The sequence below is a fragment of the Dermacentor albipictus genome, chromosome 1, assembly GCF_038994185.2.
Source record: "Dermacentor albipictus isolate Rhodes 1998 colony chromosome 1, USDA_Dalb.pri_finalv2, whole genome shotgun sequence".
Taxonomy (NCBI): domain Eukaryota; kingdom Metazoa; phylum Arthropoda; class Arachnida; order Ixodida; family Ixodidae; genus Dermacentor; species Dermacentor albipictus.
This window is the reverse complement of record NC_091821.1, coordinates 53,382,759-53,408,624: the sequence shown is the minus strand read 5'-3', so window position 1 is coordinate 53,408,624 and position 25,866 is coordinate 53,382,759. Positions and strand designations below refer to the sequence as shown.

General features: G+C 47.1%; 1 protein-coding gene across 6 annotated transcripts in view; it reads right to left on the bottom strand.

Moving 5' to 3' along the window:
• tyn (trynity) overlaps positions 1–25,866 on the bottom strand; it is a 134,255-nt gene that overhangs the window by 65,567 nt on the left and 42,822 nt on the right. For all 6 annotated transcript variants that reach the window (XM_070532705.1, XM_070532698.1, XM_070532709.1 and 3 more), the window contains exon 2: positions 8,710–8,813. In XM_070532705.1, coding sequence (XP_070388806.1) covers positions 8,710–8,813 — 104 coding nt within the window. The remainder of the gene's footprint in view (positions 1–8,709; positions 8,814–25,866) is intronic.

Genomic DNA, 25,866 nt, shown 5'->3' with positions numbered 1-25,866 from the left:
AAAGGGACCGGACGAAATAAAAGAATGTGGCAGAAACCATCGAAGGTAATTGTCAAAGTCAGCGATAGCTATCTTGCATAACCTCCTGCATTTACCCATGCCATCCGCGAATCGCGAAACATTGTGGGCGCATCAGCAGACGCACGGAGTGGCAATCGCGCTTCCAACCGCCATGCCGAATGATATCACGACACAGTATGTCTCGTTGTAATCACAGTCTCCCCAATCGAAACTCCGTAGCAACTTCCACTGTCCTATGTAGTATCCTGGATGACTCTTCATGGCAATGGCTATCCATCAAGAGGCCGCGCTCGACGGGGTGGTGTCTGTTGCGGACTCGGCGCTATATCGCTTTAATACATTTAAGGCTAGATTTTCCTTGCGTCACCTTGGCGCATCTATTCTATCGCATTGGCCAAGAAATGGCACGTAGCAGTATCACATACCCTGTGCCGAAGTTATCTGTTCGGGCACGGGCCCAGTATCACCATACCCAGTGAATCCAAGTTGTTTACTGGGCCAGGCAGCAGCCAGCAACAAGTCGTCTATTCGGGCAACTTGGGTCATTAGGTATATGTTCCATTGTTTATTCTGCGAGACCATCCAACCATCCCAAGAGGTCAAAACAACTAAAGAAAGACACCGATTTAAAGAGCTATCGCTTTAATAACGCTTAAAATGCACAAAATAATTCGTTGCACAAAAAGAAAATTGAACGAAAGCGCAGTTGAAGTAGTTAACAACTCTGATTAGACATATGTATTTGCAACTTCTAAAGACGTAAGCCGTGCTTGGAATAACGAATGTGTATACAAGTAGCTGCAGCTCAGCACGCAGATGAGAGGACACGCAGGCACACACAGTGATTGTAGAAACCCGCGCATTACTATTCTGTGTTAGCGATGTCGTCCTTTAGTAATCATTGTAATTTGTCTTAAAAGATATTGCAATCGTGCTAAGCAAAGTTTTAGCAGCATGACATACCCGAAGGGATGCGTCAGGCAAGCTTCAGCTTACCCACGCTCCGGATACTATAGAATGATTGACTAGATGCAAACATGAAACTCGTGAATGGCACAAACATGAGGAGCGCATGCTCTGGAACAGAAAGCGCTCTGCCATGCGCCGCCGCGCGCATCCGCAGCTCGAAAAAGCCGTTGCCTTACCAGTCGAGCTCCATTCTTACCGAACCGCGATGTGAAATGCAGAGCCTGCGCTTTCCAAACTACAGCCCTTCCACGGGCCACCCAGAAGGGCCGGTGCAGTGGCCAGAGCCAGAGGGACAGCCTTTCGCGGGTCGTTTTCACTACAGGGGGGCGGCAACGCCCTGGGCGCTCCCCTCCATCGCGCTCTCTAAACGATTCGACATCGGTTTAGCCGCCCGTTGGAAAACAAGCGCGACTGTCAACGCGGCGTCATCCCGGTTGTTTGGAGGATCTCCGCGTCTACACGGCTCCGAGCGGAGCACTTAGCCCCTTCATTATTTCGCACTCGAACGCTGCTCGGGCGAGATAAGCGTGGCAGCGCCAGGCAGTTCCGGAATCGGAGACATTCATTTCCGCGTGGGGCGTCTTTGGCTCGTACTGGCTCGGAACGGAGCATCCGCGGCCCGCTTGAGTGGATGTGGAGGCGACGCAATGACCCGCGACCGTTCTCGCATGTGACGGCGTAGGCACGCGAATCATTTTTTTCTTCTTCTGCGGTTACTCCCGCTGCTCGCGGCTGTACGCGCGCGTCTTTCTTCAATCGGCTGCTTTGTGGCGGCGTCCCTCCACCGATGCCCCCCCTCCGTGAGGGCCCCGGTTTATGCCTATGTGCACTTCTTTCCGCGAGAACGGGTGGTGTCGTCGTACGTTTGCAGTGAACAATGCACGCAAGAATAGCTTCGAACAAATAGCACCGCAGGTGTCGATTGGCTCCCCGCTATGCAAGCACTTGCTTGAAATCCACGACGTTCGGCGGCGAATCGAAGCTCTCACGGATACATTCTTTTCCAGTGTTGGTGACATCCTTACTTCACGAAAAGCGAGGGGTTTAGAAGAAACGCCTACTCCCACACCGTCGTTGCAGTGCGCGTTAAAGGTGCCAATGACAATTTTAATTAACGAGAGTTCTCCTCCACATGACTAATGTGCTCTGAATGTGACGTCCCTGAAGACCTGCAATATGTTCTGTGTGACTGCTGCCGCTACGCGTCAGAGAGAGAGTCATTGAAGGCGTCACTGCACCTTCAAGGGCACTCGAGCTTGCCACTATACGGCACATTCTCGGCCCGTGGCAAAAAGCACCACTTATATATATATATATATATATATATATATATATATATATATATATATATATATATATATATATATATATATATATATATATATATACACCTTTAACCAACCTTTAGCCCGTCGTGCAGGACTCATCAGCATACTAAAATGGATGTAATGCCTAAACACAAAGCTCTGTGTGAGCTTAGCGGGCAGAAGACAAGATAAAAGAAATACCACTGCCTCCATCGCTATGCAACGTCACTTGCCACAAGAACTCCACTACATGTCCTTTAAGATGATTTTTTTGTATGATTATTATTTTTTTTTTCTGATTGACCACGGTCCGTGTATGCCAGCGTACACATCTTCGCACGATCGTAATAGGTATGTTCGGTTATTACGGGTACTGATCACGTGAGTTATGGCTACTGAACATTGATGACGGGATAGACTTCACCGCAAGCAGAGATTTGAATCAGTGAGGATGTTGTGTTAAAATTCAGGCTGGATAAAAGGAGCCGTGTACCGCCGTGTTGGCTGAGTGGCTGTGGCGTTGCGCTACTAAACCCGAGGGCGCGACATCGAATCCCGGCCGCGGCAGCCACATTTCGATGGGCGTGAAATGCAAAAAACGCCCATGTGCCGTGCATTAGGTGCACGTCGAAGAACCTCAAGTGGTCAATACTATTCCGGAGTCCATTACTATACGACGTGCCTAATTATCAGATCGCGGTTATTGCGCGTAAAACCACAGAATCTTCTTTTTTTTTTTAAGGCGCCACAGTGACGGGCTCCGAATTAGTTCAGTCCGTCTGGGAAATATTTAATGTTCACACACACATGAGCACAAGGGCGGTTTCGCATACCTCACCGGTGAAAATGCAGCCCCTGCGACCAAGAATCAAGCCCGTATCTGCGCGACCCAGCGGCAGAATGCCGCAAATGCAGAGCAGCCGCGACTGGCAGGAAAATAATATGTATATTAATTAGGTTTCTTGATCTTTAATAACTATATATATATGTATATATATATATATATATATATATACGTGTGTGTGTGTGTGTGTGTGTGTGTGTGTGTGTGTGTGTGTGCGTGCGTGCGTGCGTGCGTGCGTGCGTGCGTGCGTGCGTGCGTGCGTGCGTGTGTCATGAAACACGTCTTGTTTTGCATTGTACAGCCTATAGTACGTGAATTCCAAATACAGCGCAAAAAATACGCATACACATAAAGAACACACGAAAGCACTTGTCCGTGTCTTTCGCGTCTTCTTTCTGTGTATGTGTATTTTTTGCGCTCTATTTGGAATTTACGATGTTAGACATTTCTATTTGTGTGCGTGTGGTTTTTTTTCTGTTTACTTCAAAAACTTTGTTATTTAAAATCCTAGAGAGTGTACTTGAATTAAGTCACTACATATGCATTATCTGCACAGGTGGGCATCATTTTCAATATAAAAAAAAACAAAGCGAGTCTATTTACTTATTAAACTATTCGGATTAATTAATTTCCTAGTTACCAACTTTACGGCAGAGGTTTATGTTCTAAAGTTCAAGGGAATCGCAATAAAAGTCTAGCTCCATGTTTCGACACTTCGAAATTACCGTGAACGCCGCAATAGCCTGGCGTCGAATTATTCGTTCATTTTACCTGGCCACGTACGGATAACCGTGAAGCGCGGCCCTCTGTGCTACCCCTGCGTGACGTAAGAGTGCGGCGTAAAATGAAGTTTCCCTTTTGCCGCGATCTCGTTTCGATTGGCCCAATGCGCAACTCTCGATTGTATGCATAGTCCCTTTACCGGCAGGGACGAGGAGGATCACTTTGCCGCGTCGTATATAGCCAAGCTTCATTTCACGCCGCCCTACTACGTCACAAGGGGGTCGCGGAGCGAGCTGCCCTTCGCAGCGTTGCGTACGTGATCAGCTAAACTGAACGAGCCATTTGATGCCAGTTATTTCGGTTTACATGGTTGTTTTGAAATGTAGAAGCCCGTAACTAGACATTTATGATGGATTCCATTCAAATTTCGTACATGGACATCTGCCGTAACGTTTGTAAGTAAAACGTTAGTTAATGTGACTAGTAAATTAACTGCTGTGCTTTTTGATCATTTGTTTCTTTTTTCCAAATGATTTTCGTATATAATAATCTGTAGTGACGTGATTCAAGTAACTTATGTAGGTTTATTCTTTATATTTAAATGTTCGAAGTTAAAAAATAAGGAAAACACTCTACGATGAAGGAGCGTACACTTAGCAAAACGAGCCTACATCACTCGGCTGATGTGTTTCACTGGAACAATATATTTCCAAATAACCTGAAATGTCAAGTATTATTCCAAAGCGACAAGTATACTTATACGTAAGTACAAATCATCATGCTGTTCTTGCACGCCCCTCACCTCAGTGCATTATTCCGTATACCTTGGCATCATTTTTGATGGCACGCTATCGTGGAACTAGCTAATTGAAGAGGTTGCAAAGGCCTCTTTGCCAGCTCCTCGCTTCGCCTGTGTGCAGTTATATGCGTCAAGTAAATCTTCTGATTACCCGGTTAAAAAGATGGTGCATAAATTTTTCGTTCGATATATGAGCGAGAAGAATGAGGTGGTCGGAGGGGCTCGATTTTTTTGTCACATGCATAGTAGTAGTAGTAGTAGTAGTAGTAGTAGTAGTAGTAGTAGTAGTAGTAGTAGTAGTAGTAGTAGTAGTAATAGTAGTAGTAGTAGTAGTAGTAGTAGTAGTAGTAGTAGTAGTAGTAGTAGTCAGCCTGGACTCAGTCGGCGCGAATAAGAGAGATGACCCAAGGTAAGCAACTTTCTATCTCAAACCACATGAGGTCAGACATAAACACGTGGTTTCGATTCCTTTTGATCACTTCTAGTCGTCTCTTTTATTCGTGCGCCAAATGCAGCTTTATGCGCAGAAACTTAAGCCGTGTAATTCATCTTCGTCAGCTAAATAATCTCTCGTTACTGTGAACACTGCAACACTGACGTGTACGGTGTTTAACACTGTCCGCACCGTTTGCTTGTTAATAGACAGTTTTAGCAGAACGTTTGCTGCTCCACGATCCGCTCGCGTACATATGCCCCAGCGGTTGAACGGAAAAAGAATCTGTTTTAGCTGTGCGTTCACACGTTCGGCTGGCGTGCAGTCGCATGCTGTGCCACTTGGTGGTAGAATATGAGACAATAGACAAAAGTATATAGCATATTCAACTTGATCAGTGCCTAGCAGTGAAATTTTCTTATGTTGCACTTTTTGAAACGATAATTGGCGTTTTCTTTTCTCTTTCTTTTCTGTCTCTCTCCCTCTCTCTTTCTCTCCTTTTTTTTCTTTTCATTCTTTTTTTTTTCCTACACCGGCCGGGTGCATTGTCACACGAAGGCCGCGAGGCTGCGCCTAGTCGAAGACGCTTGCTGTGCCACTTGTGTGCTCGTCAACAAATCCTCGTATTCGCAACCGTGCTTTTGGCGCCGAGTTTTTACCCTCACCTCGTTTCGTTATGCACTCTGTCAACGATGCGTCTCCCGAGCAGATCAGCCGACCTGCGGCAGTGGCGGCAGCCATTTTGTATTTTCGTTCGCCTCGCTCGTCGCGCTTGCGCGATCCGCTCCGCGCGCTTTCTAGCGGAACGGAGGCGCCCGTCCGCTCACACGCTCGCGGCTGAGCGCAGCGGGGCGACCGAAACGTTCCGCTAAAGCTCCCTAACGCGCCCGCGCGCACTAGCTAAACCTCACCTGGGCAGGTCGATTTTTCACAGTGATAGTCGTTACTGTAGGATCTTCCCTCAACTTCGTCAATGATCTGCGTCCGTGCGTGACGGATTTCACAATCTTACCCGCCGTGGTAGTTGAATAACTACGGCGTTTCGCTACTGCGCTTGAGGTCGCGGGTTTTTCAATTCTGAAGTTGAAGCTGACTAGTAATGAAGTAAAGCATTCTTCAATTGTGAAGCTGAAGCTGACTAGTAATCAAGTAACGTCTGCTTAGCAGAAGTCCAAAGTCTATAGCGCTATTTTCGATATATCCGTCTCCAAAAGATGCTAAAGCATGCAATGGCGCTTCAATTGAGGTTGACCGAAAATAGTTGACGCTCGCGTTTGGTAAACTGTCAACCGGAGCGCCGATGTATTTAGCGGCACAGGTTAAGGCCATGTATCTCGAAAGTGGTCACGATTTCTACTAAGCAATTATGATTTGACTATTGCTTTTCTTCAATTTCGCGATTGCGTCATGTGCCCTCAAGTGAATAATTAAAAACTTCATTAGCAAACCCTTCTCATCAGCCACCTGGACATCACGATTTATTTTTGTAGGCAATTATTACCTCTTCCAAAAATGTATCTCAAAAAGCGTTACAGTGCTGTCTGTCGAAAGCGATTTTTAACATCTCTTCGAACTGAACAAAAAAAGAAAAAAAGAAGGAAGAAGATGGTGTATAATTTCACTGGTATACCATATAAAGGTGTATGAGAGAGAGAGAAAATAATGCAGAGAAAGGCAGGGAGGTTAACCAGAGGTAGTGTGAAAGTGGAACACCCGGAGTTATGGGCATCGAATTGTATAATAACTTGCATCTTGTATGAGGTACGTTGAGTTATGAAGAAGTGCCGATAGGGTGTCCGTTTCTTGCTTGTCCATAGTGTCCATGGGAATTATGTGTACATGAACATGGGGTTTCATACCTTTTTCTGAGCACTGTTCCGCTTTCATTTGATCTGCCTTTACTACAGGGTGCCTACTGGAAAACTATCACTATTGTTGAGCCGTGCACATTTATAGCTATCGTTTTTACGTACATACTTACGTTTCAGAAAGTATTAGTCACCTTTTAGTATTTAGAATGACTGCGTAAGGGTGTGCGTTAAACGTGTCCATTGAGGCCCAGCTACAAGGAACAAGTTGCCGACAGATTTTCGGCGTCGGCACCCGCCGGCGTCACGCGGTGTCGGCCGGCTTTCGTGCTTTGCTAGCCACCTCGGGCGTCGGCGCTGTGATCTGGCATGGGCAGGCTTCGGCGTCGAGGAAGCGCGGCTCTCCCTGCGTCACATTTCTCCTGACTACACTGGCCGACGCCGCCTGAGGCCGAAAATGCGTCGGAGGCTTGTCCCTTGTGGTTGGGGCTTTAGTCAACACAGGAGATTCCCCCCCCCCCCCTCATTGCATGTTTGTCGAATGTTTGTTTTTCTGGTTGACCTCTCCGCCTTTCACATATCTCTCTCTTTCTCTATCTCTCTCTACCCCTGTCTCTCTCGCAGGTGACACAGCACGCTATTGTTACAGCGGCGCTCTTTGGACGAAACTACGAATTTCTTATGGTGGCAACACCACCGAGGCTCGGACGCAAAACGCGCCAGATGCTACAGGCTTTGTTCTACACATTTAACAGCACTTGGCTGCAACGGTTACTGCTTCCTTCCCTGCTATTTTTTTTCTTTTCATTCCTTCACCCCCTTCCCTCTGCGTAGGGTAGCAAACCGGGCACGTGTCTGCTTGACCTGCCTACCATTCATTGCTCTTCGTCTCCCTACTTTTTAACAGAGCCCTGATCTCCTGACATGGAACTGGCCTGGCTTCCCGGTTCTGCTAAGTATTTCTCAAAATAAACGCCACAAGAGGAGGACGTTCATATATGAATGTCCTCTTCTGCACTTTATTTCGCAGTAGCCTTCATGTGGCGCGTTTCGAGTACGGTACATACGGCTAACCGGCAAAAAACTTTAATAAAACGAACGCACATTTGGTATCTATCCTGACGAAAGACAAGCAGTAGAGGTGTACCAGTATCAAACGTTTTGAGCACAAGTCGGCAGTAGTTTGCGATTAGAGCCGCATTTCACTAGATAATTTGATATTTATTATTTTATAATGTTTGCTATTTACTCAAAAGGAATTACTTGGCTCGAGACTACATGCGGAAGGGCCCTTCCAACTAACGGCCAAGTTTTAGAGTACCACATTATAGCCTTTAGAATAGTAAGCTGTTGGGCTAGCTGGTTTGACATGATTTTCGCAAAGGGGAGCGCAGAAGCGTTGCGGAAAAGGGAGACGTGGACAGGGAAGACGCTCACTTGCGACTAAGCGTTGCAAAAATTATTATAGCCGCCATCTCACAAAGAAATACGTAGCCAAACCCGCAGCAACACAACGCAAGCCCACATAAGCACACCTAGCCCAGGTTTTTAACCTTTGCAGCAGTGGCGTTGCCAGGATATTAGTTCGCGTCAGATATTAGCCAGAATATTACGCGGCGATATTAATCCATCGCCGCCACCACCGTCCACGGTGGTGGCGCCGATGCCGTGTGGTGTGTGCGAGTGGCGGCCCGGTCCCGAGGCCGAGTATCCTCCGTTCCAAGAAAGGGCTCGCGCTGTGCGGCAATGCTCGCCGAGCAGTATGGCCGACGCGGGCGCGCGCCTCGTCAGAGCGCCACACTCACCCGATACGAGCGTCGTGACGTGGGCCAGCACCAGTAACGTGACACAGTGCCGCCTCCTCATGCTGATGGCGATCTGCGTCCCTTCCTCCGGGAGTGCGGAATTCCTGCGTGAGAGGAGTCGTACTTCGTCTTAACACACGCTCACATTTGTACTACACATCTTTATCTTTTCTTTTTCTCTCCTTTTTTATCTCTCTCTCTCTCTCTCTCTGTCTCTCTCGCTCGCGCGCGGCACGTCTACGGGCTGCATGCTTGCTGACCGGCACAGCCGGAAGCGGCCACGAAAAAGCGCACTCGCTTCGCGGACGCTCTCAAATGGGCTGCCTCCGTAAGGTTATGTTTTTTTTTCGTCCTCTCTATTTTTTTTTCTTTCTTTTTTTTGCGCGTGCGCTTTATTTAGTACGGCGCACAAAGCTTCGCCGAACAGGGCTCAAGCAACCTTACGTGCTCGTTGTTCAACTTCTTACAGGAGCGTTCCTGCAGAACGTAGTAATGCCCGTGAATGAGCCGGAGTAATACGGAGGTTTCAGAAACACTGTTTACTTTGCAAGTACGTCAACAAGTACACGGTCTCTTGTGACAACGTAAAGTGTCCTCGCGAATACTTTTCTCGCGCAAGTTTAGCTGTTCGGAAAGCTACGTTCGTACAGTTTTTCCTTTCTTTTTGTGAGCCGTAACGTTCCCGTCTACAGCTGGTTCCTCCAAGAAAATATTCATTTGCTTGTTATTTGATTTTATTACTTCATTTTCCCATAGGGTGCCGCAAGAAATCGTAGTTATGTACACGTTTTTAGCAGCGAGATTTCAACATATGAGACACAGTATAAAAATAAGTAGGCCTATAAAGGCAGGGAGGGCAGCCAGAAAAATAAGCAGGTTTAAACCGACGCTAAAGAGTGACAATTTAATCAGTTCAGGCTGCCAATGTATTTTTACCGAATAATATTTTTATTCATTGAACAGAAAAAAAAAGTTTGCAATTACCAGAAAAATGAGGATTAAATGTCCTTCCTTTTCTCAATCTGGCACCACGACCTCGGCGCGGATACCTGATCGTGAAGTCACGGATTTCAATTTTTTTTTTTTTGCATTTAGACCATTTTTGCGCAGGAAAGGTTATTGAAACGTGTCAGGTTAAATACTTGGTTCCTTAAGAATGTAATGCAGTCATTCTTTGCCGTTAATCAATAAACTAGGCCCGAGCAGACTTTGCGAAAATGTATTACGTCGAGGCGAGCTGATGCAAGAACCTCAGGGTGGTGGCTCCACCCGTACTTTTTCTTTTCTTTTCTGGATTACAAACAGCCAGCTCTTGGTGCATAAGTGATCGTTTTGCTACTGCCAGAAGCGTGCTTATCTCAAATAACATCACTTAATATTTTGCTGTAACGTCTCATTGAAGAGACTGCACAATAAGCTAAATATATATTTAGTCTTATACAAACTTCGTCGCAACTAATCGGTAAGAAAAGCTGCGTCTCACCCTGTCTTTTACTCGAACAAGCACCTTAAAACAGAGGCAATTCAAATTAAGATCCGCGTATTCGCTTCTAGGGATATAAACTATCCATTACGGTTGTTCATACAATTCCTTTTTCTTATATATATCTCGCTGCCCTCGAAACATGACTCGAACAAACACAACTCATTGCCTTCTCTGGGAGAAGGAGAATGACAAGCGGTGAAAGCGCGTCATGCAGAAATTTAAAAGTCAGAATGCAAAGTGCATAATCACAACCGTCGCTGCCTTCTTCTATTTCTTTTTGCCATCTTCTGTCGCATTATACTTTCCTTTGCACTTCAGCTCCTAAAATAGTACTAAGGACCCTCATCTTAAAAGGCAATAAATGTGGCAGCGTTTGCACATACGTGGCCAGCTAGCCGGGCAAGGCGAATGCGCCAGTTTCCTGCATGTACCAGACACGGCTGCAATTTGGTTTCTCAAGTGTGTGATTAGCACCCAGGCAGCCAACCGAGGAGTCGAGAATGCACTGTTGTGGGTAATTCTCTTTGCCCTCGATACACCATTAAACACGTGGAACGTCCGAAGAACGTAGCACGAAAGAAGAGCGCCACTACTGTCAGCCGGAGGCCCTTCGTTCCTTTACTCTCTTCGTTTTTCTTGCGTTATCTTTTCTGGGTTTCTAAGGGTACTTTCGAGAATTACTTAAAACATGCAGCCAGCTTTTTCTTTTCCCATTCCGCAGCGCTGTCTACAATATCTTATGCACACAGGACAGGCAAACACGCATACGCGTGGCCGAAGCCCAGCTGCTGCCCCTTTTCGCCAATGTTTTTCAACTATACGGAGGGAAGAAACGAAGAAAATAAGTAAAGGGGAAAGAGGGAGGGAAGTTTCGCTTGTGTCCATTGCCGTGGGGGCGCGGACAGCAACGCAGGGCGTCATTTTTCTGCTTCGGCCGGCAGACCCCTGAGCCGTGACGGCTGAGCATCGTTCGTATTTCCGGCTCTCAAAAAGTATTTCCGCCGCCCCGACGAAACGCGCCGGCGAGCGTCCGCAGCCGTGAGGCAGCACCCCATGCCCGCGACGCCGTCTCTCTGTTTTTCTTCTCCTTCTCCTCCTACTATGACATCCCGTGGCCTGACGTTGTATGACGTCTCGGCGACGTTGGCCCGCACACCGCCACCGCCCAGACGCGTGAAAGTTGCTACCGTCGTACACGTGGACGCTATCTACACAGCGCTGCAGAGTAGCCTGGGGGAGCTGCACACCCGGCTCTCATTTCTCGCAGCGCGGGTAGGGTTCTCTCACCTCAAGACGTTTTCATAAGCCTGCATAAACAAGTGGTTTAGAACGAACGGCTCGGGTTTACGATAAAATAGGTTTGTATTTTTCTCGCATTCTTTCGAAGACCTCTATTTCTGCAGCAGCTCGCACCTACGATGGCGAGCTGAGTATACAACAGTGGTCTTTCACATTTCCTCCCTGTCCTTCCTCTGCTTTTACATATCTGTGTATCTCTCTTTCGCTGAGCGAACAAAGCAAGAACAGATCACAAGAACAAGAATTTTGACAGATTTCTCTCTCTCTCTCTCTCTCTATATATATATATATATATATATATATATATATATATATATATATATATATATATATATATATATATATATATGTATATATATATATATATATGAGTGCGATGAGCGCTTCCGCGAATAGCGCTGTGCGAGGCATGCGTTGGAGCCATGTTCTCGAGTGAACAGTTTCAAGCATGCTAAGAATTTTCACAACTTTCAGCGATACCTTGAAAACGCACCGCTATATAGAGCAATAGGAGTTACGCCCGCGTCCGTTGAACGTAGATGTGCCCGACAGTGACTGACACAGAATACGGCCCTCAGCTGGCCTCACGGCCCCAGCGAATCGCGATGGATGCGCTCGAATTACTGGAAAGCAATACGTGGTTTAAGCGGCCTGAAACTACGTGACCTTATTTTGTGGCATTTGCATGTGTTAGTCGCACTACCTCATCTGTCCAAGCCGATCACATCTCCTTGGCCGCGCATGAGTCAGCGGAGAGACTTGTTTGCGCAGTAACTTTGTGTCCAATCCGTATGGTGTTCCTTCCCCTCACTACATGCAACGGCGGCATCACCTCTCATGAAAAAGGCGAATTGAGCGACTCGAACAAAAATGGGACCTTGCTGCGAAAGCTGATGGAAAACAAAGCACCGGTAAGTGGAACACTAACACGGTAAGCGTAACGCTACAATAAATAGACAGTTTTAGTCACACGCACGTAGAGACTTCACGTACGCAAACGTGAAAAGCCTACGTACCTTACGTGCACGCCATTTGAAACGCTTTTAGTTACACGTACGCGACGCACGCCAATAGGGACCCCGTAGCCACATCTATCGGGAAATGTGAACACGGCGGTAGCCAATTCGATCCTGTCGCCGTGTTGCAATACAAGCCGTCTGCGCGCGCGCGGCCCGCTATCGCTTGTTCGTGATCTCGCGGAACTCCCACGCGAAGCTGTCTACGTGCGCAAGGAACGCACGCAAAGAATTGAATCTCACGTACGTCCATGAGACGCGCGCGCGCCCGCTACGTTTTACGCATGCGCACTGCTGACACGTAGAAGCTCTACGTACGCAAAGCCTCTACGTACGTGTAACTAAAACTGTCTAGTATCACTGTATACTCGTACGTATGTGGTTGCAATGCGAGCATTGGCAGACCGAGAATGCCGTTAACTTCGTGCGAATGAACCAAGGCGAATAGATCCGGTGTGGCGCACCTGGCTCCAGCTGCTACCAGAAAATAATAAAAGAGGTGCGGGGCGGCGGCGGGCGCGCGAGGGGACAAAGAGCGTGGGCACGTGCAGTGGGCATCGGGTTGTGCAATTTTGAGCGCTACAAGTGTTCTGTGGTGCTGGTCTCTAGGAGAAGCGGCGGGTATACGCGTACCGGCAGAATCGGCCCTCCTTCCGTCCTCCTCCGAGCTTTCGGCGATTCCCCAACATATCGCTATGCGCGGCCGGTTGATCGGCCGTGTGAAAACGTGGCTCACTAATAAACTCGGGGCCGGACGTTTCGTCGTCGCTCGCTGTTCACTTCTCAGGTAGACGACGCGATTTTCCGTCATCGTTCTCCTCGCACCGGGGCTTCGCGGCTACCGCGTGCGCGACCGTCGACGACGTTCGCCTTGCCGGCAAAAGAAGCAGCTCGGACCTGCACGCTCGCATGACGGTGGCATATACACATCGACGGGGTTTCTTTCCTGCCTCCTCCTCAGTGCTGCGTTTTGCTTTCCGCACGCTGAAGGTCGGAGCTCGGTGGTTTAAATATGAAAAGAAAAGAAAAAGCGGAAAGAGGGAGAGCGGCGTCCGCAAAGGAGGCTTCCGTCGGCTTCCGCGCCCGAGACGGTCATTCGCGCGCCAGAGAGAAACCACGAATCACGCCGAGCGAGTTGTGGGCGCCGGCGGAAAAGCGAGCACACGCCGGCGGCCGATGGGAGCCCGTGCCCACGCGGCGTGTCTGGCGCGGCCGCCGTCCACTGCGTCGTCGTGCTCGCGTGCTCTGGGAGATTTCGGTGAATGACTGGAGGGAAGCCGCGCGCCCCCGCTTGCTGACCCGCGGCCGTTCCTCCTTCCGACCCGCGGCGTCACGGCGAGCCGCGCGAGGCCGACATTCCGATCACTTCGCCATGTGCACCACACGCGTTTCTGTATGCGTGCGCCCACGCCCACTCATTGGAACGCGCGTCCACAGCTTGCAGATAGCTTTAGACGTGCAAGACTAGCAGACTAGGAAAATAACGACTTGCCATAGTGTTTTTGCTATAGTCATCTGGCGTCAAGTCTGTGTCTATAGTTGCAAGTTCGACGCTGTGTTCGGCGCCTTCCGCCTTAGTGAAATCGCTTGATTCCGACACAGCCTACAAGACCTCAGCGTTAATCGAGTTTCGCAGCGCTCGAACCTTTTCGATGGGGCGAATTGTCTTTGTACATCAGTATTGCCGCTACAAAGCCTCAATTAAGTCCTCACAAGATCCATTCGACTGGGAAATGTAAATGGCGCGCTCCTCGACATTCCTTACTGGATATTTGATGTGCCTGCACAGGAAAATGAAGCAGAATCATTGTCATTTCGCAGATGTGACGCTTGACTGGTTAACATGCCTGCTTGCCTTATATCCCTCTCTCTATCCCTGGCCGTGATGGACAGTTTGCTCACCCAAAGTATTACTTGTAGATAGTGAAATAATCGCTTGGCGCTTATCTTCAGAGAAAGTCGATCGTTGTCGCATCACAGGGTGCTATAGGTCAGGCGCTTAGTGTACTTATCCCATGTAGTTCCGCCTTGTCTCGACTGTAGTGGGAGGGGCTGGGATGAAACAATATGAGCTCGACGCTCCATCCTGACACGGAACCCCTTTGCTTCCACATCCAGCATGTGCATATATTGCCCAGCCGACTGATAGTACTGCAACTAAAGCACAGTCCAGGAAAATTATACGCGAAAGAGAGAGAAAGCATGAAAGGGGAAATGTAGGTAAGACAACCATACGAACGGCCGGTTTGCTACACTACACTGGGTTGGGGGCAAGAAAAAAGAGGACAGAAAGATAAATAGACCACCACGTCGGTCGTGCACAAAAACGATATTGCAAGCATAAAGATGGGCACTCAGGTCGGTGCTCCTAAAAAACTGCAAAAGCGCACGAATGGCACTCTGCACCAGCAACGGATGCGGCCACGTACGGTCCCAGAATCATTAGCCTCTCAAAACGCTCTGAAGCCCAGGTTTCGCGTAATCTAGAGAAAGAGGCGCTCGACCCCATATCGGGGACACATTACCAACAGGTGTTCAATGGTCTCTTGGTTTCTACATAAGTGGCACGTTCGTCTGCCAGCCATTCTAATATAAAAAAAAGAATAAGTGTTCACGAATAAGGGGGAATAAGCGAACAAGCGTCATTCCCACCCATATGCAATAAAGTAACGTTGCATCACTGTAGGAGGGGCTAGTTGACCCTTGCAACCGTAACAACGTATATAACGCACGCAAACGCCAATTAGAGATGCTACGCGAACGCCATAATGTTTTTGCCGTTCTCCGAGCAAGTATGCGGAGTTCCCTTGCAACGTTAGTTCTTCGGGCAAAGGAATTGTGACCATCGGGCTGCTTTTGTGGGTGCACTGAGAAGCCTTGTGCAGCAGAGCCGCTACCGACGATGCCCCAATGAGCCGGAAGTTATTCAGAGAATTAGATCTGCCCTTTTTCCCCAGCTTGATGAAGCATTCCTCTTATTTCAGGCGCCAACTGCTCGCGAGTGCGTTCTGTTATCTTAAGAAAATTAGAGGATGAGGAATAGCTACTTCCGAGTCGCAAAACATGGCCAAAACACGGTCCAACAATGTACGGTTCTGCACACTGCCATGTGGAACGCCACAGCAGATGTGGTGTTTGAATTTGGGCCCTCCTCGCTTTCACAAAGAAACAGCTCTTGGTTAAATAGTTCCGCATTTGTAACATCCGACCACATTGCGTATACGCCTTCGACGTCTAGAAAAATCCCTAGTCATATGCCCTGGGGACCTAACTTGATGTTGCTGAGAGCGTTGCAATTGGTACTGTGTACGCAGCTGTGTGCCTTTTATTGAACGCGAAGAGAATATTTACACGCCAGTTCCGCTGCTGAAAGAGTATTCTCACCAGGCCTCACATACAAAACGCCTTTAGTAATGGTCTAGTAATGAGTATGGGCGTATGTGAACCTACCAGGACAGCCTTATAGATGATCACGCATCACTGCAGTGATCTTCTCCAAAAGTTTCAACATCCTTCTTTAATGAGAGTGATATCGCACATATCTGTTAACATTTACCATCTTATAACGTTATTGGGTTCTTTTTTTACATTAAATTTATGTTATTGGATTGGCTTGATTGGTTGCCTAGCGTTTAATCGTAGATAACTGCAGATCGTGCCATATTGTTGCTTTTTTTTTTTTACTGTTTTAGCGCGTCTGTGAAATGGTTTATTGCCGGAACGTTTTTCATGTCACCTAGTGTTCCCAGTCATCCTTCAATGACTGAGCAATTTATTGCTTTTGAAGAAACCAGCAATACAATAGTCGTCAGCATTTACGATTTCATCCGAACAAACTTTAAAAAACAGGTGCGAGGTTGCCCTGCAGTCGTAACTGGATGCAAGTGTTGGTAGCTGAGATATCATAGATCGAACATCGCCGGTCTATGATATGCAGTACTGCCGCTCTGAGAGCTCAGAATAAGAAGAAGGAGAACGACGCCCTTTGTTAGAGAATAACTCTTCGTTATATACAAGGTCTACATCCCCGTTCGAACGCGGGGAGGACGCAAAAAAAGGCGCGGTGCTGGAGAGATCGTAGGCTCGATGCTCTCTGCGAAAAAGAATTTTATTTATTTATTTATTTATTTATTTATTTATTTATTTATTTATTTATTTATTTATTTATTTATTTATTTATTTATTTATTTATACTGCAGCCCTGGAAAGACCTATTGTAGAAATTGGGCTTAAGAAAACATTGCAAAAAGTCAAGTTTACACAAAGTGGGGGTCAGCAGCTGTACAAATTTCCTCAGGGACAGGGACCTCAATTCACTGGGCAACGTACATATTCCGGCATTCAATAGTAGCACGACGGAAGAGGCTATGTTTCTATGTTTAAATCTTTCAATTCAGGCATAAATCGGTGCAAGATTCAGAGGGTGATAATTTCTAGCCTAAGATTTGTAAAATTGTGTAATGTAAAGATGAAAACCATTGAGTATAAAATTAAAATAAATTCTGGGGTTTTACGTGCCAAAACCACGATTTGACTATAAGGCACAACGTAGTGGGAGACTCCGGAATCATTTGGACCATTTGTTTAACGTGTACCTAAATCTAAGTATAGGGGTGTTTTCGCATTTAGCCCCCGTCGAAATGAGGACGCAGTGGCTGGAATTCGATCCCGCGACCTCGTGCTTCCCGTTGAGTATTAACTACTATGTAAAAAAAAAAATCAGGCATTCAGCCTGTCGGTGGAAATCAAGAGGTGTGAGGTTAAAATAAGAGAGCTAAGAAGAGGGCGAAGAGTCACGATCGTAACACTGGCATAAAAAGCGAATGGCTTTATATTCTATGGCAATGGGCGAATTGGGATGAACACAAAAAGGTTGTGCTCGAACACTGAATGTGTGTTGTTACTGTGCTATCGCAAATCCTGAGTGTATCTTGACAGTCACAGCGGCAGAGCGGATAATTATGTGTCGTGTGTAATGTATGCAGGGACTCTTGGGGGGCTTCAACTAGCGGCAAGGTGTCCGGATCAAACACAGAGGGGATTGCAACATGGCAACTGGTGACTGCGGTATCACGTCCGCATTGGTGTTACACCAAAGTTGCCAGCCTAAGTATACCGTCGAGATATGTTATAGCGAACTACGCTTCATAGGGCGAAGGCTGTTCGCTATCGGAGATATTAACTAAAATTGCATACGCTTAGCAGGAACAAAATTTGAGGCGCGAAAATAACCTGTGCAGCAACTTCTTTTTCTTCTTCTTCTTCTTCTTCTTCTTCTTCTTCTTCCTCCGTGTTATCTGGTTCCGTAGCACCTGCCCTCTCACAGCACTCTCGTAGTAAGTCAGAGATAACGATCGCCGCGCATATAGGTTGTCGCTGCACATGTGAGGGCACGCTGCGCGGTATACCCTATGCCGCGTGAACTTCGTCGTAAAACTTTACTACCTTTTGCGCTTAATTATCGTGTTTTTTTTTTACGTGCAAGCTTTCTGTTACATCCGCGAAGGCAGCTTCTTGGCAACTTGGCACCAGAATAATTGACATTCAATATTCTATTGGTGCCTCTAAGGGCATCAAACATGCTTTTCCGCCAATTTCCGGGTGTACAAGCTAGCGCGCAAGATTTCCTTTGTGGCTCCCAATTTACGCGCGGCGTATAGTGGTCACGCCGCTGGGCTACAGTCCGTTCGTTCTAAGCGAAATGGCACACGAAGTCGCCCCTAGTGGGCGGCGTGCTGCCTCTGGCGGTGAAAAGCTGTTCGTAATAAACGAGCGTTCGGGTTAAGCGGAACCAGTAATTGTGGGCTGGTTTGTAAATAGCCTCTGTTGGCGCATTTGCAGATGCGGTGTGAGATAAGTCTTCTTTTTTTTTAACTAGAACGACCTCCCAGGCTAGAAGGATTTTGTGGCAAAGATGGGGGAGGTCCAAACAGTATACGGTGTATTGCTGTCACACCCTGTATGTTTCAGTACGTATGTTTCCGTCGAGGACTTTTGTAGGCGTTCTATTTGTTCTTGCCTCTAAATAATGATGAGGTTTTGGAGCGCGTTGAAGTCGGTCGCAGCAAACATTTAAGAAACTTTTTGGTAATCGAATACTCACCAAGGACGAGTGGCGTGTATTTGCGCGGAGCATCTTCGATTTATTGTATCCTATGTGTTTGTTAGTGGCAGGTAAATAATCTCGTTGAAATCGCCAATTTATACGAACGCTTCTAGCGCTTTCCGGACTTCGTACTTCCTGGGCATTGTGGGCATCGATTACGCGCTTCTCCATCGTCTGTGTATTATTGTCGTCATCATACGTTTGTCTTTTCTCTCCATCACGCGTGTGTGACCATCCTTATTGTGGACTGCGCTGGATCCTTTAGCGGAGTCTCTCGGGCGGATCAAGGGTTGTCCTAAGTGCCGTCTCACAGTATTCATGCTAATCAATGGCGCGTCGAAGCATTTGCTATAAACTGAGCGTACCATAAATAAGCCGCTACTTCCAAAAACGCAAACACAAGGTCACTCGGAATGAGGCGTTCGCGATGCTCTATGGAATACACCCAAAGTATGGGTGGTCGGTGCTTACGCTACACAGTATGTATGTCACTGGCTGAAAGGTCTTGAACGATGGCAGAACGCTGCGCTCAACCTATAACAGTCAATGCAAGGGAAAACGCTGGAGAGGCAATCTCTTTCTTCAGACCCTTCCACGAAATGTTCAAGATAGCGCTTAGCAAAAACTAACAACTTACTGAAAAAAAAAATGAATTGCATGAACTTTTAGGTTAGCTTTCACTGGCCTGGGCATTCATTGGTGTTTCTTAGTTGCTGCCAACAGCTGTTCCTAAGCAGAGACGAGGCATCGATGAGAATCGTTTGGGTCAGTCCCGGGAAGAAGAGAAACGGACTCGACAGGAGGGCTCCATCCCACGATCGGCGTCCCTCCAACCCAAACGCAACGCATATACACGCACACGCTCTATGGCGCCAGCCGTAGCGACAAGAGGCGCCGTTTCTTTCTTTCTTTCTTTCTTTCTTTCTTTCTTTCTTTCTTTCTTTCTTTCTTTCTTTCTTTCTTTCTTTCTGTTCTTGCATGCCATGCCGCATTTGCCTCGCGTCTCATGCGGACGACAGAGACGCCCGTTCGGGGAGACAACGGACGTTTCCGCAAGTCGAACGCGCGTCCGTTACCTTGATAGATGGGCCTTTCGCTAATTCCCGATGCAAAGCGTTTTCCCAGAGGAGCGCCTCGCTTTGCCAAAGCCGCACTCGGAGCAAAGTGAGCGAGTGCGTGCGTGCGTGTGGTATGTGCAAGGGCGCGCGCGTGATTGGAAACGGCTGCCGTGCGCACACATGCGCGCGCGAGAGCGCCTCCTAGGATGAGTCGGCTCTTTTGTTTCTCTTGTTCGTTTGTTTTTCGGGGCTCCCCCGTGCCGGGAACAATAAGAGAGGAGCAGCATGCTCTCGCCCCCCCTCCTCCCTTTCCTCGTCCCAACGCAGGCGTCCAGCGGTGGCACGGCCGCCTTCTAACAAGGGCCAGGTCGATCTTCCGGTCTCGGGGTCGCCAGCGCTCCACGCAGGCAGTAGCACAAAGCAAAGCGTGTACAAAGCACGGCGACGGCCGGCGCTGCCCAGAGACGTGCGTGCTCATGCACGCGTGTCGTTTCGGCGCGGCATATTTCTCGCGTCCAATATAAGGCGAAGTGGAGAGAGGTGGCTAGGCTTGGCCAGGATTAAAGGTGCGGCGGAGAGAGACGGAAGGTAGAGAAACGCGAGTTTACGCTATGTCCCAAGTGTCCCTCTCAGAGTATGTCGGATACGGACTGGGCGAAATCGCTTACAGTGCACCAATAACATACGCAGTGGCCTTATTCTTGTCTGTGTTCTTTGGGAAAGATTAGCAGCCATGACCTCGTCTCGGCACTGGAACATTTCTCAGGTTGCCGAGCAAGAAAATAAATAAATGCTGTTCGTTTCGGTGTTTGCCTGCACAAAAGAAAAAAATACTTGTTCGTGTGCGCCCGAGTAATCGAGCAACAGTTATGTGGAGACTTGAAAGTCGGTTTGCGCTGAGAGAAAGGCTCTTTAACGAATACTGGAGAGGGTTCCCTGGCGGAACGCCTACAGCATGCTACCCCAGGTGATTGCTGCGATAAATGGAATGATACGCACAAGTCAAGCGCACAACGCACAAAAAGTGCGCAGCATCCAGAAGCCTGGTATTGAGGCTAGTGTATCGCAGAAAAATTAAATGTGCCTTCGTATAGCGGGGGACGCACAGTTGGCACTAGTCCTGGTCCAAGTGCATTTCCTGGCTTAATGTGCAATCCCCAAGGTAGTGCATCAAGTGCAGAGCTTGCGATGGTTCTTCAAAGTGTGGAGAAGCTGCACTGGCAGTCGAGCCACGTAGTTTGTGCAACAGGCAGGAATATCAACAAAGTAAAAAGCCGTAGATGAATGCTGATTTCATATTTCCGTCACGTCGGTCCGATGCTTTCAAATAAATTTCAAAAATATAGATGGAAGCTAAACGTATGGCCTCTCTTGCTGAGTGGACCTAAGCTTCTACTCAAAATCCTTGTTTCATCAGGTGATGTTTTCCGTTCCGCAGCGTCAGTATGCATACGGTATTCACGGATCAACATGGATGGATGGATGGCTGCAACTTTATTGCACGTCCGGCAATGTTTAACGCGACCCGGGCTCAGGTCTCCCATGGCGACATTTTATTTATTGCATACTGAAATCCGGAAGGCCCAAGCAAGAGGGACAATAATTCAGAACATGGTAGCAGATTAGGCCTTTTGGAATGGCAAAAATACAAAAGCACCAAATATAAAGTACAGAACTTGAAAAATAATGGTGTACCTTATAAAACAAAGCAGTTAGGGAAACAATATTAAGCTAATACACGAAATGATTTCTTTTACAGATCCAAGGCAATGTTCAGGCATTCTGTCCCGATCAGCATTTGTACGGTGTAAAAGGATTGCTTGAGCAGATTTGCCATAGAAAAATATGGGGTCAACTAAAGTGAATGTGAGTGGCGGGATTTTGATGTTAATAGTGCTTAAACGTATCTAATAGCGCAAAGTGCGACTTCTGGCCTAACAAGAAATATAAAAATATAAGTCGATTTAATTTACTTCTTGTTTTGAAAGCTTTGATTTAGTTATGTTTCATAAGCTGCTAAACATATACATTGCAGTCGTATATACTCAGAAATATTAAAACGGACTGCGCTCCTCTGAATTTTTTCAGGGGCATCGATATTAGCCTTAGTACGCGGATGTATAAAACCCGCATATTCCAGCTTTTGCCAGCCGAAAGATGTACATGCTATTTGTTTGAAAATTGCAAGTGAGCCTTTAAAGGCCTCCTCACCATGTCTGGCCATTTTGAGCTGACAAGCGCTGTGCATACAATGCACTCCAGTGACCGTTTCTGCTAAGTATTACATGCGGCGCGAAAAGAGCTGAAATTTAGAATATTTGTTTTAAAGTCGTAAATTTTGTCCTTGTCAAATGTAACGCGAAGGTAGAGTGCAAGCTGCAAAAATCATGAAAAAAAACTCGCGTTAAAATTGAGTAGATACGGTAAGTCTGCGTGCGAGTGGGGCTGAACGTGTGTAGATAACGAGCGATACGCCAGGAAGCGGCGCTACTCGCTACGTCTCAATTTAGCAAGCGACACTCACTCTTGCCGACGATCTGTGGTCCGAAATTCTTTATGTGGAGGCTAGCGGAACAACTCTGGCAATGAGGGATTTTTTTTTAATCCACGAGGAAGGTCGTGCATCGCGAAGGGCCGGCAAATCAGTCAGTCCTTATGTAGCAGCGGTCTGTGAATTTGGCCGCACAGATTCCTTCCATTCCCGAATACCTCAATCTTTGCAGCCAAACACTGCACACGTCCTCTGTCTGCCGTTCCACATCTTGCAGCATGGATAGACCACGATGCTTTGGCGAACACGCCTTTCCAACAGCCGATCGCCACAGTTGCAGGCCAGAAGCGGTAACGGTGTCGTATTCGTGCGCTTTAGTTCGCCGAGGCAACGCGCGGCGCGCCTCCAAGAGCGCCATCTGGTTCCTCTAGACGAAACTGCTCCACCGAAAGGGTCTATACTTTCTCAACGCATTTCGTTTTCCAGAGCTTTTTATCTAAAGAAACGGCAGTGCAGTAAAGAGTGGCAGGCTCACTATACACGCTCGGCCATTTCCAGTGCTTAGAAGGCCTACCGACGTTCTAAAAGGTGCACACTATACAGTCAGCCCTTCGGGAAATCTCCTGCTCCTTCGTGCAAACTTCTTTAGCGAGGCAAAGCGACATGCGGCGCGAGTGATTAGGCAGAGAATGGCACAGCGAGATTGTGCGCAGCGGCGCACGTCCACCCGCGCCGTGCATATAGAGGCGGGCCCGACCTGCATCGGCCGTGCACGGACCCGTTTTCCCGCCAATTAGTTGCGCTAATATATGCCTGATTAAGCAAAAAACGAAGTAAGAAATAAACTGCTAGGAGGACATGTTTGCTATCGCTCGTTTCATCCAACAAAGTGTATAGCGTCGGTGGCCAGACGTTTACTTGAATGCGGCCAGCTTCGCCAATTCGCTTTCGGCGGCCGCTTTTGCGCGCCTTTATCATCACTGCAGCTTTCGCCTGCCAACTCGTGCGACGCGTTCGCTCACCTGCGCGTTTATGATGATGACGATAATGATGATGAATCAACATTTACTGGGCCCGAAGTAAATCGGTGGTGCACGCAGGCACCGGACGGGGTGGTCCCCTAGTTACGGGACCCATATGTTCCCAGCAGCTACTGGCCCCTGTCCGTCAGTGCGAGCTGAATCCGTGCGCGTTTAAGAGGCCCTGCCTCTTATTCGCTTGCGAACTCGCGGTTTGTCTCAGGCGACGAGCTCGCCGACATCGTCAATCACGCATACCGTTTCTCGTGCTAATTAGGCGCAATCCAAATATCGACTATACATCGTTACAGTATCGGTGCTTTCAGTTGCTACTCTGTCTCAACAAGATTTCCGTGCGTTTTACAAAAAAAAAACATAGATAGAATCTTGTTCAAATTTTTATATTAATATTTTTATGCTTTTGGATAAAAGGAAATAACCTTTAAAAAGAAAAAGATAGTTTGTGCATATCTATGCCTGCTTTATGTAACGGCGCTCGCGTAATATATTTTTTTATATTTCTATAGTGAAGTCCCATAAACGGTTCATATGTTTCGATCCTTTGTGCTAAGTATGCCGGTACTAAGATAAGTTAGTTGTTTCCGAGCATATCAGTAAGCATTGTGTCATTATTATATATTATTTAATTGATAATTCCTTCAATCATTCATTCATTATAAAACTTAAAAACATAAGCAAAAGAGCGGAATGCAGGTTGTCAACTTCCTCCGGAAAAAGAGGAGCGCGTTTTATGATGCACAGCGTTGTCAACCATTAATGAATCAGGCCAGTTTGTAGACAAGGCTCTCAGCTTTCATTTTAAGGCCTCTTTATGAGACGACGGCTGCCTTAGCCATGTCGCGTTGACACTGTTATATAACCTTCGAGGAAACTACTGGCCATTCGGCAAGTGAAAATGCTTCTCGCCCAGACGACTAAGCGAGCAACACCAGGGGTCAAATTCACGAACCTTGTCATTCATAAGTGAGCTTTGCCATTGGCCGACCGCCTCCGCTAACGGTAAGTTCAGCATCAGGACTGGTTAAAATTTCCTCTTACGAACAATACTAGCGTAAAATATTTTTCGTATCACGGGCCCAGATTGTTTAGGCTTGTTCTGAATAAGTGCAATCATGCAACTTCTTTTCTTTTTCTATATAGAGAAATAATGAGGTGGATGCCAGCGTTTCAGGTGGGTGCCAAATCTGCCGTTCGAGTGGCTTGCAGTGGGTTTATAAAGCCCATTAACCACCTAATGGCAAAAAAGCTGACAAAGCCGTTATAAGTTTAGAAATGCTTCGTTTGACAAATAATTCCTCCGCGAAAACGTGGTACACATATAGGAAAGCATGGCTCTGCGTTGGAGGCATCACTGGGCTTAGCGTTGCAAGACTGTCAGTTGTTTCAGCGACTGCTGTCCTCCGAGTGAACGATACACTTTTTTTTCGTCAAAACTCACAGCATTGACGGACATCGGTAATTGTGCAATAATCACGAATATGCTCTTCAACCATCTAAATTTCCCTACTGATTTCAGTGCCCGTGTTACAACTGCGAAAATGGAGCCGGTCAGGGCCCAAATGCATGACCACCTTGTAGCGAACCCCGAGCCTGGCACCAGCTTTGACGTATTCGTCCCCGTGCGGCGAAATGCACTGTTGTTCCACGTACCAGTTTCTCACAACACCTTCACTAAGCAATGCGAGACAAAACTACGCTCAACACCGGCAGTGTATATCGTCGTTCATCTCAACAACCCGGATGTGTGTTTCCAGTCTCAGGATTTAGGTGCCAGGTGGCAAAATTGATCCACTACGACTTGGCTCATAATAAAGTATTGATTTTGTCACATAAAACCCCAGAATTAATTTTTGTGTCTGATCTCAGGATGCCTGCTCTGACAGGATTAACTGTCGAATTAGCTATATCTACGCTAAAATAATTAATTGGAAATTTAATTGGTGATATTTAATTAATTAAAGAGCTTGCACTCGCGATTGTCGATAAATTCCTGATGCCCGCCCCTACTATGAACTTTGGACAACAGGAATTATCATTACATCTCGAACTCCTCCTCCAATAAATGCTGACCAGACGTCGCGGAAATACTCTGTACAGCAGAACCCAGAGATCGCTGCTGTCCTATATTCTGCTCTGATCTGGTATTTACCGTCTGGTTTAAATGTCTCCTGCGGTGATTACTAAGCTAAATTATTCATCTTGCATGGTCTTTAAAAGGCTACTTAAATATCGCTTTTGTAGGCATATATGGAAGCTGCAATGCGCATTGTCCTCTGCCTTCCGACATCTCCTCCCCCTCCTGTCCTTTCTATACAATCCTTTTTCTTCATACCTCGAAGGCGACGCACGAATATCGTGCGGTTCAGTAATATATGATCTGTTGCTTAGCACAAAACGAAAAAAAAAATATTTACTTTGAGTGGGGCCCGAAGCACAAAGAACATATTTCTCTACCGAGTACGACATTTTGCAGATGTTTATGTTATATGGTAATATTTGTTTCCAACAGTGAACAGCTAGCCGTTCAGTATAGCCGGAATGCAGTGAACATGTGGTGTGCCTCCTGACTAATGGAACTAACCTCTTTAAAAGACAATTCGCCTTTACGCAGCGTACTTTTACCGTACCGAACATTATCCGCATCATATGCACGTTAAACAA